This window comes from Theropithecus gelada, chromosome 2, assembly GCF_003255815.1.
Source record: "Theropithecus gelada isolate Dixy chromosome 2, Tgel_1.0, whole genome shotgun sequence".
NCBI classification, from domain to species: Eukaryota; Metazoa; Chordata; class Mammalia; order Primates; family Cercopithecidae; genus Theropithecus; species Theropithecus gelada.
In genome coordinates, this window is record NC_037669.1 from 143,132,019 (window position 1) to 143,152,082 (window position 20,064).

The 20,064-nt window shown below is 40.8% G+C and overlaps 1 protein-coding gene across 2 annotated transcripts in view; it reads right to left on the reverse strand.

Annotated features, from left to right (window-relative positions):
- The window catches only part of HPS3 (HPS3, biogenesis of lysosomal organelles complex 2 subunit 1), a 44,849-nt gene extending 31,397 nt beyond the window's left edge, over positions 1 to 13,452 (reverse strand). Inside the window, exons 1-4 of one of the 2 annotated variants that reach the window (XM_025374677.1) lie at positions 13,099 to 13,452; positions 2,388 to 2,882; positions 1,691 to 1,862; positions 1,509 to 1,594 (exon numbers count right to left, since the gene is read on the reverse strand). In XM_025374677.1, the coding sequence (XP_025230462.1) occupies positions 1,509 to 1,594; positions 1,691 to 1,862; positions 2,388 to 2,882; positions 13,099 to 13,315 (970 nt within the window). In that variant the 5' untranslated portion in view covers positions 13,316 to 13,452. The remainder of the gene's footprint in view (positions 1 to 1,508; positions 1,595 to 1,690; positions 1,863 to 2,387; positions 2,883 to 13,098) is intronic. The other variant, XM_025374684.1, reaches the window with a different exon arrangement.
- Positions 13,453 to 20,064: the final 6,612 nt, after the last annotated feature.

The window sequence follows — 20,064 nt, forward strand, 5'->3', positions numbered from 1 at the left end:
ACTGATATGCTGCATGTAGAGCCTGAGCATCAACATCTTAAAAAGCATTCAGGTAAGTCCATTGTGTGGCAGGGTTGAAAACTGCTCTAAATTATTTTCCATTCAGTCCACATTTTTACACCTAGTTCACAAGCCATTTATGAGCTTTGCGAAATACCTAGCTAGAACCCAGACATACCTCAGCTCTAAAGGTCTCCAATTTCCTTTTTGGGTCTAGAGGCCATTTCAAAAAGGGAAATGAGTTCAATCTGTCATGCCTTCTCCATGGCTTCTCGAACTAGCAGGTATGACTTCCCTTTCTAGTACCCACAGGTATTTGCTAAGAATTTTGGGCCAGTCGCGGTGACTCACACCTGTAATCCCAGCACTTTGGGAGGCTGAGGCGGGCAGATCACCTGAGGTCGGGAGTTCAAGACCAGTCTGACCAACATGGAGAAACCCCATCTCTACTAAAAATACAAAATTAGCCGGGCATGCCTATAATCCCAGCTACTCGGGAGGCTGAGACAGGAGAATCGCTTGAACCCAGGAGGCAGAGGTTGCAGTGAGCCAAGATCATACCATTGCACTCCAGCCTGGGCAACAAGAGCAAAACTCTGTCTCAAAAAAAAAAAAAAAGTGAATAAAAAATAATAATAATAAAATAAAGGTTGGGCGCCGTGGCTCATGCCTGTAATCCTAGCACTTTGGGAGGCCAAGACGCACAGATCACAAGGTCAGGAGGTCAAGACTATCCTGCCCAAATTGGTGAAACCCCGTCTCTGCTAAAAATACAAAAAAATTTAGCCGGGTGTGGTGGCAGGCGCCCGTACTCCCAGCTACTTGGGAGGCTGAGGCAGGAGAATCACTTGAACCCAGGAAGCAGAGGTTGCAGTGAGCCAAGATTGCACCACTGCACTCCAGACTGGCAATAGAGCGAGACTCCGTCTCAAAAAAAAAAAAAAAAAAAAAAAAAAAATCTATTGTCATCCTCGCCATTTTTCCAAGCTTCAACTCTTGGGATTTTAGCATTCATGACACCACTTTACTGGTGCATACCGCTCTTTTATTGTTATCCTTGTATATACCTTTCTTTCCATCTTTTTTATTACATAATACATTTTTACGAACCTGAACTCAGGAGTCCGAGGTGGGCAGATCACAAGATCAGAAGATTGACACCATCCTGGCTAACACAGTGAAACCCCATCTCTACTAAAAATACAAAAAAACTTAGCCGGGCGTGGTGACACACGCCTGTAGCCCCAGCTACTTGGGAGGCTGAGGCAGAAGAATCACTTGAACCCAGGAAGCAAAGGTTGCAGTGAGCCGAGATCGCACCACTGCACTCCAGACTGGCAACAGAGCGAGACTCCGTCTCAAAAAAAAAACTTGTTAAAGGGCCACACGGAGACTCCAGTGGAAGAACCAAACCACCAAACCTATTACCCACATGGGTCTCCACTTCCAGCCCAGACAGAGCATTTTCACCTTGCTGCACTGTCACACTCCTGCACTATCATGCTTACCAGTCTGGTAAATGGGCAGCAGCTGGAGGGAATGTAGCTTGATGTCATCAGACAATACATAGGACGAAATATCAGGAGCAAAACGTCTATGGGTTAGACAGAGAAAGGGAAAAATATAACTTCCATGTACTTTAAGCAGGCATATATACATTAAATGCTGTAAATAAAAAGCACTATAATACCTATAGAGCAGGTGCTGAAAGTGGGAATATTTTCTTTTTTCATCAGCTAATCCCGTAGACTCCAGTGTAACAGATAGTCCAGACTGTTCACTTTTTTCACCAAGAAGTTCCACGGGCTTCTGGCAGATAACAAAATCATCTGACTCAAGCTGTGAAGTTTCATTACTGATGCCTTAAAAAAATAAAATGTAACAGTCCTGCTTGAATGAAAATTAGATTTTACAACATTCTCTCACCAATTAAATAGACATACAGTAATTTTATTTATTTATAATATGCACACATTTACAAGGCACTATGGTTGTGAAAAGACTTAGCGTTTGCTCATTTAATCTCCACAACAACTGATAAAGTACAACAGGGTAGGTATTATTATCCCCATTTTACAAATGAGGATATTGAAATTCAGAGATGGTATTATTAACCCAAGGTCATTCAACTAGTAACTATGAGGACTAGGACTAGAAGCTCCTCACCTAGCAGTGGTCATTCCTTTACTTCTACTGATAAATATATTCACGTGCTACAGAATAAGATATGAACAGCCAGATCATAAACTCAAATCCCATGAAATAGGAATAACTAAATCTATAAATAACATGGCCGGGCACCATATATACCACGGACCTTCAGACTGCCAAAGGTGAAGGTTTTCTATATTCCTAAAACAAGAAAGCAAGTCAGATTTATTATTTACCTTCTTCCGTCCGTCTCATTTGATTGTTGGTCTTACGTGGATTGTGGTGAACTCTCTCTCCATTTTTAGGGCCTGGCTCCAGTTTTAGGATTAAGACTTCTAAGTCTGACATGACAGCAACATATCCAACACAAAAAGAAATCTCAACAGGAGTGATATTATCTATATGTATAATTAAAGACCGTTCAAAGTCCAATAGTGAGAATTCCTCATTAATGATCTGGTACTTCAAACTAAATAAGACTAATTTATTTGTGCAGCCAACGAGAAGGTCTCCTTTCACAGGACAGCAGGAAATGCACAAGGGGACCTCCGAAAGCGGCATTTCAATAATGTACATCTGGTCTCTGAAGGCTTTGCTGAAGGCTCCCTCCACATTATGCCCAATCATTCGGATACACACACGAGAGTTTTCAGTCCTTTTACTTCTCCAGTTCACATAAGCACGTAGAAAGGTAGCTTTATTTTTCTCTTCAATTGCTACCAAATAATCTCCTGAGAAGGAATGAAGATTATACTGAGAATTTGTAATTAGAAATACAACCACTTCCCTTGCTGACATGAGTACTATTAATGAATTCTAACACCAACGGTTGAATTAAAGACTGAGTAGAATAAAACCCTAAGTAACAAAATCTTAGGTGTATTTTTAACCGCCATTAGGCTTTGAGGTTCTGAAATGCAATCTCTCCCCATTTTAGTGTCTTAAGACAACCTATTAATAGTCCACGTAACACACAGAAAGTTAATATAAGGAATAAAATGTAAAATTAAGTGTTTACTGTAGCTCTAAATCTGCAGTTCCAACAAAGCTCTACTTACACAGAATTCACTACTAGTGTGACATGTGACACCAAAATTAAGTATACATTAAGGAATTCTCAGATTAGCAGAACTTACACTTCAAACCCTCTCCTTCCCACAAGTCACAAGTCTGAGAAACATGATAAAGCTGGAAATAGCAAAGAAAATACAAATCCAAGTTAATTTTCTCTAAATTGTTGATTGTATAAGTTTTAACTTATAAACATATATTGGTTGTGGGAAGTCAAAATGGTAAAGTGGTAAAGAAATGCAAAATGAAAAGCATAATGATCTCCCCCTTGGGGACCCAACGTTAACACACAGCCTGGTATGTGCCTTTCAACACCCTTCTCTCATATAAACAGAGATCACAGAGCGGTATTTTGTCTTTTTTGAAAACAAAAACAAAAATGTAATCACATTAAATATATTTAACAATCTGCAACTTCTAAAAATTATTAATAAATCTCTCCCTCCAGGCTGACACATGGATATCTAACATCCTTTTCAATATGTTCAACATCCCATATATGCATATGCATAATTTATTCAATAATTCCCTTACTGATAAGCATTCAAATGTATTTCCAGGTTTTTTTTTTGTTTTTTGTTTTTACTATGCTTCATAGTAATACATAGGCTTATATCTATATATTTCCTGGGGGATTTATTGTAATGGTACAGATTCCCAAAAGTGAGATATGTTGGGCCAAAGGGCATAAGCATTTTAAATTTCAATACTGCCCAATTACTATCAAATAGATAATAGAAATTCATGTCGCCAGCAGCACTGCTTAAACTAACCTGTTTCCCCACATCCTCTCTAACACTGACTCTACACAATGGGAGAAACATGGACTCTCATGGCTATTATAACTTACATTTACGAGACCTTTTTATAAAGCTGGCCATCTTTTCCTGTGTTTATCAGCCACATATAGCTTCTCTTCTGCATAATGTCCAATTTATATTAAGTTGTTCATTTGTTTTTCTTATAATGACACTGTAGCTCTCTACTTAGAAGGGATATAAACCTTTTGTTGTCTATAAATAGTAAATGGTTTTAGATAGTCTATTGTCTGATTTTGATTTTGCTGATGGCATCTTTTACCATACCCTTTTTATTTAGTACTATATGTATCTTTTCCTCCTTGCCTTCTGAGTTCCCATCCATGTCCTCCAAATTACATAAATATGCTCCTATATTTTCTTCCATTTTAGTGGAGGTTTAGAAAATATACATTTTTAATCTTTAGAATTTTGTGGGTAAAGAAGGGGATAAGTCAGACGATCTAATTTCACTTCTTCCAAATGTAGACTCTATATAATTAACACTATTAAGCAAATTGGCCTTTTTCCAATGAATTGAAATTGAAATGCTGCCATTACATTGACTTCCCATGTACTTATGAGGCAAGCAAGCAGGTGCTGCCCCTTTCTGCAGACACTCACTGGGCTGACCAGGCTCCCTCCTCCAAAATGATCCTGCCTTCTAGAAGTAGCAAGCTTTCTCCTGGTGATGGTTCTTTTTATGCCACAGAGATGCAGCCTGAAACCTGTTCTTTCTCTGGAGATCGTAGAATGCCTAAAGGGATCCTGTAGCTGCCCTAAGTTTGCTCACTTTTCCAGGGAAGCAGTTTGGACAGAGTTGGGATGAAGTTGAGGCCTCCATCTTTCTAAAATTCCCCAAGTAAATAAATGAAACATTTTTTATTGTAGTACAATACACACAACATAAAATGTACATTTTCACCATTTTTAAGTCTACAGATCAGTGGCACTGGTATCTTCTCATTGTTGTGCAACCATCACTACCATCCATCTCTACAACTTTTTCATCTACTAAAAAACTCTGCACCGATTAAACAATAATTCCCTATTCCTCTCTCTCTCTCCCCAGGGCGACACCACCATTATACTATCTCTATGAATTTGACTACTCTAGGTACCTCATGTAAGTTGAACCATATAGTATTTTTCCTTTTGTATCGGGCTTGAATTCACTTAGCATAACTTCTCCAAGATTTATCCAGGTTGTGGCATGCATCAGAATTTCATTGCTTTTAAGGCCAAATAATACTCTATTGTATGTTCATACAATATATTTTATTTACTTATTTACCTGTCAGTGGATCCTTGGACTGTTTCCACCTTCTGGCTCTTGTGAATAATTTTGCTACAAACGCATGTATTCATTCAAGTCCCTGCTTTCAATTCTTTTGGGCATATACCCAGAAGTGGAATTGCTGGATCATATGGTAATTCTATGTTTAATGTTTTGAGAAACTGTCATACTGTTTTCCACATAGGCTGTGTTATTTTACATTCCTACCAGCAACGCATAAGGGTTCCAATTTCTCCACATTCTCCCCAACACATGCTAATTTGTTTTTGTTTTTTTTTTTTAATAACAGGCATCCTAATGGTGTAAGGTGCTATCTCACCGTGGTTTGGATGTTGAGCATCTTTTCATGTTTTTGCTGTTTATGTATTTTCTTCTTTGGAGAAATGTCTATTCAAGTCCTTAGCCCATTTTTTAATCAAGTTTTTTTGGTTGTTGGTGAGTTGTCAGAGTTCTTTATTATATATATTCTAGATATTAATCCCTTATGATATATGATTTGGAAATATTTTCTCCCATTCCATGTTGTCTTTTCAATCTGTTGATAAGTTTTTTGATATACAACAGTCATTAATTTTGATAAAGTCCAGTTTACCTATTTTTCTTCTGTTGCCTATACTTTTGGTATCATATTCAAGTTAGTAAATAAATTTTAAAACTAAGAATATTTAATTACAATACAAACTTTTTATTCATATACCTATAAATACATGCCCATTTCTTCTATAAAATTCATATATTAACTAGTGTTTATAGTCTGCAAATTGTAGATAGTGTCCATGTTGTGTTGTGTGTTTTCAGATTAATGACCTGGTCTTTAAATGATGATCCAGCACTTGCTAAATGTGCCTACCTGACAGTCCTTATGATCAGAGCTTTAGAGTTCCTTCAATTAATTCTCACAACAGCCCTTCAAGATATATATCTCCCTCCTCATTTTATACATCAGGAATCTGAAGCAGAGACAAGCAAAGTAACTTGCCCAAGGCAACACAATGAACAAATTAGGAAACTGGGACTCAAATCTAGATCTGGTTAGCTCAAAAGTTTATGTTCTTTGCCCAACAATGCTGTTTCCCCAACTGATAGAAGGGAAATAAATACAAGTCTACAGGAGTCTGTGGAGGCTATAACCCTTTACAAGAGAAGGGAACTAAATTTTTTTAAGCATTATGTGTGCGGTGCCTCATTTTACCTTTTTTAAATTTAAGTGTCTTGCTCTGTTGCCCAAGTTGTCTTGGTTCACTGCAACCTCCATCTCCAGAACTCAAGTGATCCTTCCACCTCAGCCTCCCAAGTAGCTGGAACTACAGGTGTGACCCACCACACTTGGCTAATTTGTGTGTGTGTGTGTATATATATATGTCTTTAAATGACATGTACACACACACATTATATATATCTAAAATATATATATACATATACGTGTGTGTGTGTATATATACACACACAAACACACACACATATGTAGAAACAGGGTTTCACTATGTAGCCCAGGCTCAGCTTCTGTCTTTATTAAGTACATTGAAAAATCATTCTCATTTTTACTCTTGAGCTTAGAGTTACTGATTTTTAAAAATAAGCTTTCCCTTTTATGTAGCAAGATCACAAACATGGCTAACAGTAACACCAGATTAAAGGTTGTACTCCTATGACAAAATTGTATCACAAGGCAGAAATAATTTATAAGGCATCTAAATATGTTTTAAGACTTCAGGAAAACTGAGAGAAAGTAGGGCTTGTGGGAGGGTAGATGGGCTGGGGCTGGTTTAGTACACTTGTGCTAATGGCCAGGCATTGGCCAGCACATTGGCCCTACACAAAGCTAATGGCCAGCCTTGTGGTCTGTGTCCTCCATGCCCCACCACCCCTAGACACCCCATAAACAAGTGTCTACCACCAATGATCCCCACACAGCACTTGACCCTGGCCACCAGGTCTTTTTTCAGGAGTGGGGAGTTCTCAGGTCTCCCCTACTCTTCTTTGCTTTACACACTGTATTAGTCTATTTTCACACTACTGCTATAAGCAAATACCTGAGACTGGAAAGAAAAAAGGTTTAATTGACTCACAGTTCTGCATGGCTGGGGGGACCTCAGGAAACTTATAATCATGGTGGAAGACACCTCTTCACAGGGTGGCAGGACAGAAAATGTGTGAGTAGGGGAAATGCCAGATATTTAAAAACCATCAGATCTCATGAGAACTCACTATCATGAGAACTCACTATCATGAGAACAGCACGGGGGAAACTGCCCCCATGATCCAATTACCTCCACCTGGTCCCGCCCTTGACACGTGGGGGTTATGGGGATTACAGTTCAAGATGAGACTGTAGGTGAGGACACGGCCAAACTGTACCACACACAGAGCCTAAATTTATTTTCCCTTACTGATGATGATGTCAGGGGCCCCCATCCTTCAAAATTTCTACCTACTTTATCCCTAATACCCCCAAATTTTATTTTAAAAACAACTTTCAGCTAATTTGAGATTTTTTTTAACCTGAAAATGTTTTCTGCTTGAGTAGAGACCTGAAAAGCATTTTTAGTAAATATAGATGACTGATGTAAGATTCTTTCCATTTTTGATGAGGAGACTTGCTACAGAGGAGGACGCTGGGCATTGAGCAGAAATCCTCATGTCCCAGTTATTGTGAATTGAAGGAAGGGGCCAAAAGGGAAACGCTGTGAAGTGGAAAACAAGTTATCTGGATACCATCATAGCCAGAGTCAGCCCTATTTATGTTCCTTTACGGGTAGATTAATAGGAGCTGTACCCAGGGGGTTGAAGTTCAAGCTGTAGACTGAAACTTATCCTTGAGCCACATGACCCGTGATGCTAATTCCATCCCACATGACTCTTGAACTTGCTTTAAGGCAGCCAACTGGATTATAAAAACATATTTATTCTTCAAGGCCTCGTTAATGAGGTTACAATACTACTCATGGCCTCTTGTAGTCAGTACTGTTCTAGGTCAGTGGTTCTCAATCCTGATTAAATATCTGACTTACCCCAGTGCTGGCCTCACTCCAGGGAAACTACTACTGTTATCTCTGAGGGTGTGGCCCAGGCATGGGGATTTTTAAAAACTCCCCAAGTGATTGGTATGCATAGGTAGTGGCCATCCAAGGATCCGACAGGCAAGAAAGCTAGAAGTTTACATGATACCTGCCACTCCAAATTCTAAAATAAACATCCACGTGGAAGAAGGAAGTAAATCATGTAAACATACTATCTGTCTGTGTGTATGCTTGTCTCTGTCTTTCTCTCTCTCTCTCTCTCTCACACACACACACACATACAAAAAAGTTGAAAGTGGTGAGTTTGTTACTCAATAGAACTCTTGAAAGTGAGAACTGTTATGCCTTAAAAGGGGTGGCGTAGAGAAAACTACCAATGTTGTAACAGGTCTGACCATTAAAGACAGATTTTATAAGAAATACCAAAATTGGAGTATTCCTGCTAAAAGGGAACTTAAAGAGTTAATGAGAGGTTTTCAAACAGGTCCGTGGCCCAGTGCAGGCCTGTTGATGTTGTCATTAGGCAAAAACAAAAACAAAAACAAAAAAACCAATGACAGCAGAGTAAGTTGCTCACAAAGCTAAAGATATCCAATGTTTGATGCTAAGTGTTTTTTCTTTTATAAATAATGACAATAAATAGTAAGCCTTTTCATTTTTTAAAAAAAAACACAGGCATATCCCAGAGATATTGGAGGACTGTTTCCAGACCACTGCAATAAAGCAAGTAACACAATAAAAAGAGTCACATAAATTTTTTGGCCTCCCAGTACATAAAAAAAGTTATGTTTGTACTAGATTATAGTCTATTAGGTATGAAATTGCATTACACCTAAAAAAAAAAAAAACACAAAAAAACAAAGCAATGTAGATACCTTAACTAAAAATACTTTATCACTAAAAAATGCTAACGATCATCCAAGCCTTTAATGAGACATAATCTTTTTGCTAATGAACGGTCTTGCCCCGATGCTGATGGCTGCTGACTGATCAGGGTGGTGGTCACCAGAGGCTGGGGTGGCTGTGGCAAATCCTTAAAATAAGACAACAAAGGGCTGTGCACAGTGGCTCACACCTGTAATCCCAGCACTTTGGGAGGCCGAGGTGGGTGGATCACCTGAGGTCGGGAGTTCAAGACCAGCCTGACCAACCGTGGAGAAACCCCATCTCTACTAAAAATATAAAATTCGCCGGGCATGGTGGTGCATGCCTGTAATCCCAGCTACTTGTAGGGCTGAGGCTGGGAATTGCTTGAACCCGGGAGGTAGAGGTTGTAGTGAGCCGAGATCACACCATTGCACTCCAGCCTGGGTAACAAGAGCGAAGCTCTGTCTCAAAAAAAAAATAATAAAATAAAATAAAAAAACAACAATTAAGTTTGCTCCATCAAATGACTCTTCCTTTCGCAAAAGGTTTCTCTGTAGCATGCAATGCTATTTGACAGCATTTTACCCACAGTAGAACTTCAAAATTGGAGTCAGTCTTTTCAAACCTTGTCACTACTTTATCAACTAAGTTTATGGAATATTCTAAATCCTTTGCTGTCATTTCAACAATGTTCACAGCATCCTCAATAGAAACAGATTCCATCTCAAGAAACCACTTTCTTTGTTTATCCATAAGAAGCAACTCCTCATCCATTCAAGTTTGATCATAAGATTGCAGGAATTCCATCACATCTTCAGGCTCCACTTCTAATTCTACCTTTCTTGATATTTCCACTACATCTACTGTTATTTCATCCACCTAAGTCTTGGGCCTTTCAAAGTCATCCATGAGGGTTGGAATCAACTACTTCCAAACTCTTGTTAATGTTGGTATCTGACCTCCTTCCATGAACCCTGAATGTTTTTAATGACGTCTAGAATGGGTGAATTCTTTCCAGACGGTTTTCAATTTATTTTGCCCAGATCCATCAGAAGAATCACTATCTGTGGCAGTTATAGCCTTACCAAATGTGTTTCTTTAACGAGACTTGAAAGTAAAAATTACTACTTAATCCATGGGCTGCAGAATGGATGCTGTATTAGCAGGCATGAAAACAACATCAATCTCCTTCTACATCTCCGTCAGAGGTCTTGAAGGACTAGGTGCATTGTCAATGTGCAGTAATCTTTCGAAAAGAATACTGTTTTCTGAGCAGATCAAAACAGTGGCCTTAAACAATGCTGTAACAGCTGTGCTGTTACCCAGGCTTGTTTCATTTCTAAAGCACAGGAAGAGTAGATTTAGCATAATTTTTAAAAGGGCTCTATGATTTTCAGAATGGTAAATGAGCACTGGCCTCAATTTAGTCACCAGCTGCATCACCCCCTAACAAGAGTCAGCCTGTTCTTTGAAGCCAGGCATTATCTTCTCCTCTCTAGCCAAGAAACTCCTAGATGGCATATTCTTCCAATTTAAGACTGTTTTGTCTACATTGAAAATCTGTTGTTTAGAACAGCTGCCTCCATAAAATCATCTTAGCTGGATCTTCTAGACTTCTGGATAACTTGCTGCAGATTCTACATCATCACTTGCTGCTTCACCTTGCACTTTTATATTATGGAGACAGCTTCTTCCCTTAAACCTCATGAGCTGAACTCTGCTAGCTTTAAACTTTTCTTCTGCAGCTTCTCACCTCTCTCAGCCTTCAAAGAATTGAACAGAGGGCCTTGCTCTGTATTAAGCCTGGGCTTAAGGGAGTATTTTGGCTGGCTTGATCTTCTATCTAGAGCACTCATAAGTTTTTTTTCCCAACAGCAATAAGGCTTTCTAATCATTTGTGTTCACTAGAGTAACACATTTAATTTCAAGAACTTTTGCTTTGCAGTCACAACTTGGCTAAGTGTTTGGTGCAAGAGGCCTACTGTGCAGCCTATCTCAGCTTCTGACATGCCTGCCTTCCTCACTAAGCTTAATCATTCTAGCTTTTAATTTAAAGTGAGAAACATCCAAGTGTCACTTGAACACTTAGAAGACATTGTAGGGTTATTAATTGGCCTGATTTCAATATTGTTGTTCAGGGAATAGGGCAGCCTGAGGAGGCAGAGACTATCAGAGCAGTAATCAGAACACACACAACACATGTCAATTAAGTTCAGTATCTCATATGGGCACAGTTCATGGCACCCCAAAACTATTACAATAGTAACATCAAAGATCGCTGATCACCATAACAGATATAATAATAATGATAAAGTTTGAAATACTGCCAAGAATTACCAAAATGTGACTCAGAGACATGTAGCGAGCACATGCAGTGTGAAAAATGGAACTGGCAGATTTGCTCCACACAGGGTTGCCACAAACTTTCAATTGGTAAAAAAAACAAAAAACAAACAAACAACAACCAAAAAGAAAACGCAGTATCTTCAAAGTACAACAAAGTGAAATGCAAAAAAAATAAGGTATGCCTGTATAGGTCTTGACAAAATAAGCAGTCAGATGGTATGTATGGTAACCCCACAGTTTTTAATTGAGTCACAAAATCCCAGTGTCTGGATATCACTAACACAAAATCTCAGTATCTGGATATCACTAATCTAGTAATTCAACTTTTTTTTTTTTTTTTAACATAAATTCAGACCCCACGGTTTCTATAAACTCACATCAAACCAGCTGCAGGGTAGGGATTAGAGACATCTCCAATCTTCCAGGTTCAAGCTCTCCGCTTCATTAATACCACAGCCACCAGCTTTTGCACCGTAAATATCGAACTTTACACCCATCTTGAAAGTATGAATCGAAGGTAAGTGTATTAAAGGAATTCTATGGTAAATTCTTCTGTGACCAAAAAGGGATCTAGTTTTAAATGTTGGATTTTTCTAAAATAGGATTCACCCACACAGTATTTAATTGGCATTGCTCTACATTTCTGGTGGGAAAGAGTAATGGCTGCTCTTACAACTGTTTTGTTTTTGTTTGTTTGAGACGGAGTCTCGCTCTGTCGCCTACACTGGAGTCTAAGGGCGCAATCTCCGCTCACTGCAACCTCCGCCTCCCCGGTTCTAGCGATTCTCCTGCCTCAGCCTCCCCAGTAGCTGAAACTACAGGCTCCCGCCACCACGCCCGGCTAATTTTTGTATTTTCAGTAAAGACGGGGTTTCACTAAATTGGCCAGGCTGGCCGAACTCCTGACCTCGTGATCCGCCCGCCTCGACCTCCCAAAGTGCTGGGATTACAGGCGTGAGCCACTGCGCCCGGCCACAGCTGGTTAAGAGAAGAGAAGGGGCGCAATCTAAGACTTGAGTTCTATTTACACAGATTTAAAAATCAACACATAATGTGAGCTTTCAAAAACCGACCGGAAGTGGATGGAGGTACAGATGTGAAAGGACTGGCCGTGAGTTGGAATAATTGTTAAAGCTGGGACTACTTGGAGGTTCAGGATACAGTACCAGTCTCCTTACTCCTACTTTTTTTTTTTGGGGGGGGGTAAGTCTTTGAAATCTTTGCACTAAAGAGTCTTGTTGTTGTTTGCTTAAGTATCCGAAATGAGTGGAATCCAGCTAGAGGCCTTTCTGCGGAGACCCAAAACGAAGAGGAGATATCAGCGTCTCCGCCCCGACAGAAGCAACCTCATACCTATGCTTGCCGCGACAACCGCATAGCTCAATGCGACTTCAAGCAATCAGATGCCAGACCCAGGGAGACCATCCGGCAAGTTCCGGAAAGCAAGAAGTCCCATCCCCAGCTAGAGCTGCAGCACGGACGCTCGGTCCGCTAGCTAGGAGGCCCCAAGCCGGGCCCCAGGCGGCCCCTGGCTCTCCGGATTACTCACCCGCCTCGCTGTAGGCCAGGCGCAGCACCCGGCCCAGCGTGGAGAAGGCGCACCGCGGCTGGCACAGCTCCTGGTCCGCCACCGCGAAAGCCTCCACCTTGCAGCCCGCCGCCACGAAAAGCGCGTCACGCCCCCCGCCGCAGAACCGCTCCGGCTCCAGCTTGCAGGGCACCACCTGCTGTGACCCGAACGGGTGAAGGTTGTACAGCTGCACCATCCCGACCTCCGGCTGCTGGATGGCCCAGCCTGCCCGCCCCGCAGGGCGCCCGGAGACCCCCAGCCGAACGCTAAGGTAAGACCACTTCCGTGAGCGAGCCGGCGACGCCGAGTCACGTGAACGCCAGCCGGCCCCGCCCGCGGCTAAGCTACTTAAAGGGGCAGCCGCTGGGCGTGGCGGGCTTCGGGAAAGCGGTCACGCCCATCTGGCCCGCGCTCACGCGTTGCGGTGCTTTCGGTCTCCACGCCTCGTACTCCGCCGCCCAGAGCGCGCCACCGCTCTACGCTCAGTGGCTGGTGGGTGCGGGGACCGCTGGGTCCTGCCTTTCGTCTTTTACTGCTTCGGGCCAGGCGAGATGTTTTGATTTTTGAATACGTTCTGACAATTCATCATCTATCTTGTAACATTTTGTATTTACTTTCAGGAGCGTTATTCATGTCTCTTCAGTAGCCCCAGAGCTTCTGGAGGATGGGGTTGCAAAAACTGAAATGGGGTGCAACTCGGGGCTAAACACTCTGAAGTGTTGCTAAAAAATAGTGGAAATTCTAGAATAGTTTAGCAGGAAAGAGCAACGCCTTGAACGTGCTTGGCAAAAAGATATTTGTTTAGAAAGAATTCATGGATTTCATCTTGTAGGCATTTGACAAAAGACTAGTTTGAACCCCAGAGGATAGAAGAACTAGGAGGGAAATCCCCTGGCTTTCAGTCCAGTGCTCCTAAAACTATGTAGTAAATGATCCATTCCTGACATCTCAACGTGGAGTTAACGATCGCAACGCTTTCCCTTTTTTAAAAACAGATTTAGATGAAACAAGTAGTATAACTTTTTCCAATTCACCTAAAAAATGTATGTGTTAGCATGGATTGAGGGATGCTGTTTTGTTTAGGCACACAGGGACATAAATGAAAGTGCAAAATTTTCTTTAGTCAGTTTCCAGTTCAATCACCCTCTTGAGCCCTTTATTTCAAGGATTTGTAAATTAGATGCAATTGGATTGCAGTTAAACTTGCCTCCCTTTCCTAGGCCCTTCAGATGAATAAAGTATCTCTAAGTAATGGGAGACAACAGATTCTTCAAACTCAGTGAGGCAGAGAAGTAGACATGGAGGTAGCTCAGGTCAGGAACTAAGGCTGCAAAAAATCACAGAAAGCTTCTGTGGAAAACAACCAGACTAATAGTCCACCAGTTATTTGTTCTAGATACAACACTTGAGAGCAAATATCACAATCAATAGTAAAAAAGGTTCCTTTCTACAAATATCTGCCATATTATTCTTTTTGGCTTAATTTTCTCCTTCAAGACTTAATTCTCCTAATTCAATTTCCTCCTAATGAAGACTGATATTGACTTTAATGTAATCTCACCTGCATAAAAAGAATATGTATTTTGGATAAAGAAGTGAGATTTGCTCAAAGCCTGGAACTCCAGTCCTTCCTAGAGATAGTGTCTTCTTCCTTAGTATAGTCACTGCACCTGACTCATCTAAAATTCTTTGGGAAGAGACATGCTACCCAAGGGAAGGTGGGGCATGTGTCTGGTTTCCACATTTGTCAGGAGCTGTGAGCAAGAGCTGCCCACTTGCATTCCTGTTACAAATGCAGGGGCAGCAATGGCACACCATCAATTCCTTATGGGAGGTTGTATTTGTTTGCAAGGGCTGCCATAACAAAATACCACAGACTGGGTGGCTTACACAATAGACATTTCATTTTCACAGGTCTGGAGGCTAGAAGTCCAAGATGTCAGCAGGTCTGGTTTCTCCTGAAGCCCCTCTCCTTGGCTTGAAGATGACTACCTTTTTATTATGTGCTCATATGGTCTTTCCTCCATGTGCCTGCATCCCTGGTGTCTCTCTCTCGTCTTATAAAGACACCAGCCATATTAGATTAGGACCTACCCTTATGATCTTATTTAGTCTTCTTTCTTAAAGGCCCTATCGCTATATACAGTCACATTCTGAGGTATTGGAGGTTACAGCTTCAACATATGAATTTGGGGGCAAGACAAAATTTAGCCCATAGCACATGCACTTAGGGTAGCACTCTGTTGAAAAAGGTTGTCTTGAGAACATCCCTCCCTCCCTCCTTCCTTCCTTCCTTCCTTCCTCTCTCTTTTTTTAAAGAGATGGGGTTTTGCCTGTCACCCAGACTGGAGTGCAGTGGTGTGATCTTGACTCACAGTAGCCTTCACCACCTGGGTTCAAGCAATCCTTCCATCTCAGCCTGCAGATTAGCGGGGACCATAGGCACATACTACCATGCCTGGCTAATTTTTAAATTTTTTTGAAGAGATAGGGTCTTACTATATTACCCATGCTGATCTTGAACTCCTGGACTCAAGCGATACTCTTGCCTCAGCCTCCCAAAGTGCTAGGATTACAGGTAAGAGCCACTGCACCTGGCCCTAGAACTTCTTCAAGCTGTATTTGCTGGGGAGATTTAGGATACTATATGGGTAAAAAGCTCCCCCCAGTTTCTTCTGGGTGACAGCACTGCTGGGGATGGCTACAAAAATGGTTCTGCAACAACATGGACAAAGAGCTCTACTCAACCAGCCTAGAAAAGAAGGATTCTGGATCTCTGGAGCACTGATTCCCTATCGCATCTGTGAGGTGCCTCGGGATATCTGCATTGATCTTAGAAGACGTGTTGAGAAAATCACTCACAAAATGCCATTTACTTCTCATTTATTTCTGTATTTCCTCAAAGTTCTTTCTGGAAAAGTCACAAAAATCAAACAAGGAAAGTGTATAGGAATTCCCAAAAGGTAGCTGACCACTCTTTGCATGGGTGGCTCCATTATTTTTGCTTCTTAAAAAAGGGGCCTCTGAAAGACTTTTTAAAAATTAGGTTGGTGTTGTAAACATGCTTCCGGAAGAATAGAACATGACTCTCTCAGAGCAATGGATGAAGTGGTTTCTGCATCTCTAAACAACGCCATCACGACGGTCAGAGAAGCCCAAGGCACTTGGGGAAATCAAGTGCCAGCATTGAGGTGTCCAGCCCTTAGCCTTCAGACAGAGCAGTTGGTGGGGTGTAAGGAGGTGCAAACAACAGCTCCACTGGCCTTCCTTCTCTCTTCCCTAGCCTCCTCTTCTCTCCCCTCTCTTCCTAGTTTTCTTTGCCAAAGTGGTACAGGCAGGCCACTTCTGTAGATTTCCTGGCTTGCTGCATTTAGAGGGTATCCTTGCCTTTAAGATCCACCACATTGCCAAAACTAGTGCTTGCATCTTGACCCGTCAGCACCATTGTATTACTCTGTCTTCTTAAATCATTCTCTTCACTGGGCTTCTGACAGTCCACTTCAGATTTTCCTCCTCTGTCTACTTTACTAGATCCTATCCCTCCTTTCTCTAAACTCTAAAATTAGATGAACATGTTCTCTCCATCTATACTCACTCTTTCAGTGAAATCAACCAATCCCATCACTTAAAAAATTATCTAAATATTAAGAACCCCTGGATTTATATCTCCAGCTCTCAGCTTCCTTGAGCTCTTACCTTGAATATCCAATTGTGTTAGGCTAGTCTCACATTGCTATAAAGAAACACCTGAGACTGGGTAATTTATAAAGAAAATAAGTTTAATTGGCTCACGGTTTTGCAGGCTGCGTAGGAAGCATGTTGCTGGCATCTGCTTAGCTTTTGGGGAAGTCTCAAGAAACTTAGAATCATGGCAGAAGGTGAAGGGGGAGCAGGCATATCACATGGCCAAAGCAGAAAAAAAGAAAGGAGAGAGGTGCCACACACTTTTAAACAGCCAGATCTCTCAAGAAATCACTCCCTTTCATGAGGACAGTACCAAGGGGAGGGTATTAAACCATGCATGAGAAATCCACCCCCATGGTCCAGTCACCTCCCACCAGACCCCACCTCTAAAGTTGGAGATTGCAATTCAACATGAGATTTAGGTGGGGGCACAGATTCAAACTATGTCACCAATTTAACATCTTTATTGCCTAACAGTCATTTTCAGACTTCAGACGTCCAAAACTAAACTTCTGATTCCTTCGTGCCCTGCATCCACCTCTTATCTTCCCTAACTAGGTAACTAGCACCAGTCACTTAGGCCAAAAGCCCTGGAATGTCACTGACCCATCTTTTCCTGTATTTTTTTTTTTTTTTTTTTTTTTGAGACGAAGTCTCTCTTGTGCGCCAGGCTGGAGTGCAATGGCACGATCTCGGCTCACTGCAGCCTCCACTTCCCAGGTTCAAGCGATTCTCCTGCCTCAGCCTCCCGAGTAGCTGGGATTACAGGCACCTGCTATCATGCCCAGCTAATTTTTGTATTTTTAGTAGAGACTGGGTTTCACCATGTTGGCCAGGCTGGTCTCAAATTCTGACCTCAGGTGATCCGCCCGCCTTGGCCTCCCAAAGTGCTGAGATTACAGGCATGAGCCATCATGCCTGGCTGACCCTTTTTCTCTCACACCCTACATCCAATCCATCAGCAAGTCCTGTCTGTTCTGCCTTTAGAATCTGACCACTTTTCACCATATCACGATTACCATCCCAGTCCATGTCACCATTATTTCTTACCTAAGCAAATGCCTTCTAACTGGTTTCTCTGCTGTACTCTTTGCCCACCTCTAGTCTATTCTCCATAGAACAGCCAGAGACCTTTTTAAAAAGTACTGCACCTTCTCCTCCCCCTCCTTTTCTGTGTCACCCAAAAAATTCATCTTAAAACTATTAAGTGGGGTAAAGTAAGACCACCATAGTAGGGGGAGGAGGAAGCCATGCAAGTGAGGAAGCAGAGCCAAATGTAATGAAAAGGGCATCCATGATGGGGTGGTACAGCCTAGTGTGGGAAATCAGAGGCCACAATGGGTGAAGAGGGCATTGCCATGGTGTGTCAGAGCCTGATTAGTGAGGAGAGCACTCATGCAGGACAAGGAGGGCATCCACACATGGGGTGGGCTTGTTTGAAGTGTTAGAGCCTGAGCAGAGAGGAGGAGTGTTCATGTGAGGGTGTTCGTGTGGGAGGGGCAGCCTGGCATGGAGGGTTGGTCTATTCAGTAAATACAGTATATTAAGAAGAGTGGGAGGCAAGTTTCTCCCTGCTGACAAAGGAAAGGACAATATAATTACCAAAAGGAGAAAATCAGAATTAGTCAATAGGAAAAATAGGAAAAATCAAAATTGTGTATCATGTGATGGGAAGCAATAAGAATACAGCATCATTTCTGAGACACTTTTATTAAAATTGCACAATTTAATAATGAGGAAAACATCAGACCAATGCAATTCTTTTTTTATTTTCTTTTTTTTTTTTAGACGTAGTTTTGCTCTTGTTGTCCAGACTGAAGTGCAGTGGCATGATCTCAGCTCACCACAACCTCCGCCTCCCGAGTTCGAGCAATTCTCCTGCCTTAGCCTCCCGAATAGTTGGGATTACAGGCATGCACCACCACACCCTGCTAATTTTTGTATTTTTAGTAGAGATAGGGTTTCTCCATGTTGGTCAGGCTGGTCTCGAACTCCTGACCTCTGGTGATCTACCCACCTCGGCCTCCCAAAGTGCTGGGATTACAGGCATGAGCCACTGTGCCTGGCCAGACCAATGCAATTTGAGGAAGATGCTATGATGAATTAAACTACAAATTAATGACAGAAAGATGTCTGGAAGATCTCCAAATATGTAAGAACCAAATAGCATATTTCTAAAAAGCCATAGTTCAAAGAATTAACCAAATGGAAAATTAGAAAATTTTTTGAACTGAATGAAAATAAAAACAAACAACAAAAAAACAATACCTACATTAGAAAAGATGAATGGCTTCAAATTAATGACTTCAGCTTCTACCTTAAGAAACTAGATCTCAGAATAGGGGAAAATGATTTTAAAAAGAAAAAATTTTTAAAAAAAGAAACCAGAATAAAGAAGACTAAATTAAACCCAATGTAATCAAAAGAAAGCAAATAAAGTTCAGAGCAGAGTTCAGAGAAACCAAATACAGAAAAACATTGGATAAAATCAATAAAATCAAAAGCTGTTTCTTTGAAAAGATCAATAAAATTGGTAAAACTCTAGCCAGACTTATCGGGGGAGGAAAAAGAGTAAAAATACGTATTACAAGTATCAGGAATTAGAAGGGTGACATCATTAAAGATTCTTCAGATATTAAAACAATAATAAGGGAATATTATAGATAATTTTATGCTAATATAGTGAACAAAGTACATGAAATGGACAAAAACTCTTGAAAGCACAAGCTACCAAAGCTCACTCAAAAAGAAATAATCTGAATAGCTGTATCTATTTAAGAAATTGTATTTGTAGCTAAGAACCTTCTCAAAAAGAAAACTCCAAGCCCAGATGATTTCATGTAAACATTTACCAAATATTTAAGGAAGAAAAAGCAAATACCAATTCTACAGAATCTTTCAGGAAATGTTAAAAGAGAAAATGCTTCCCAACTTATTCTATGAGGCCAGCAGTACTCTGATGACTAAGCCAAAGCCATCACAAGAAAAGAGAACTACAAACCAATGTACCTCAACAGATGCAAAAATTCTAAACAAATGTTATCAAATTGAATCTAACAATATATAGGAAAAATAATATATTAACAAAGAAGAGTTTACCCCAGAAATGCAAAATTAGCTTAACATCTGAAAAAAATCAATATAATTCACTATATTTAATAAAAATATATTGACATTGTTTTTGACAAAGGTACAAATGCAGTTCTGTGTAATAAAGATAGTCTTTTTTTTTTTTTTTTTTTTTTTTTTTTTTTTTTTTTT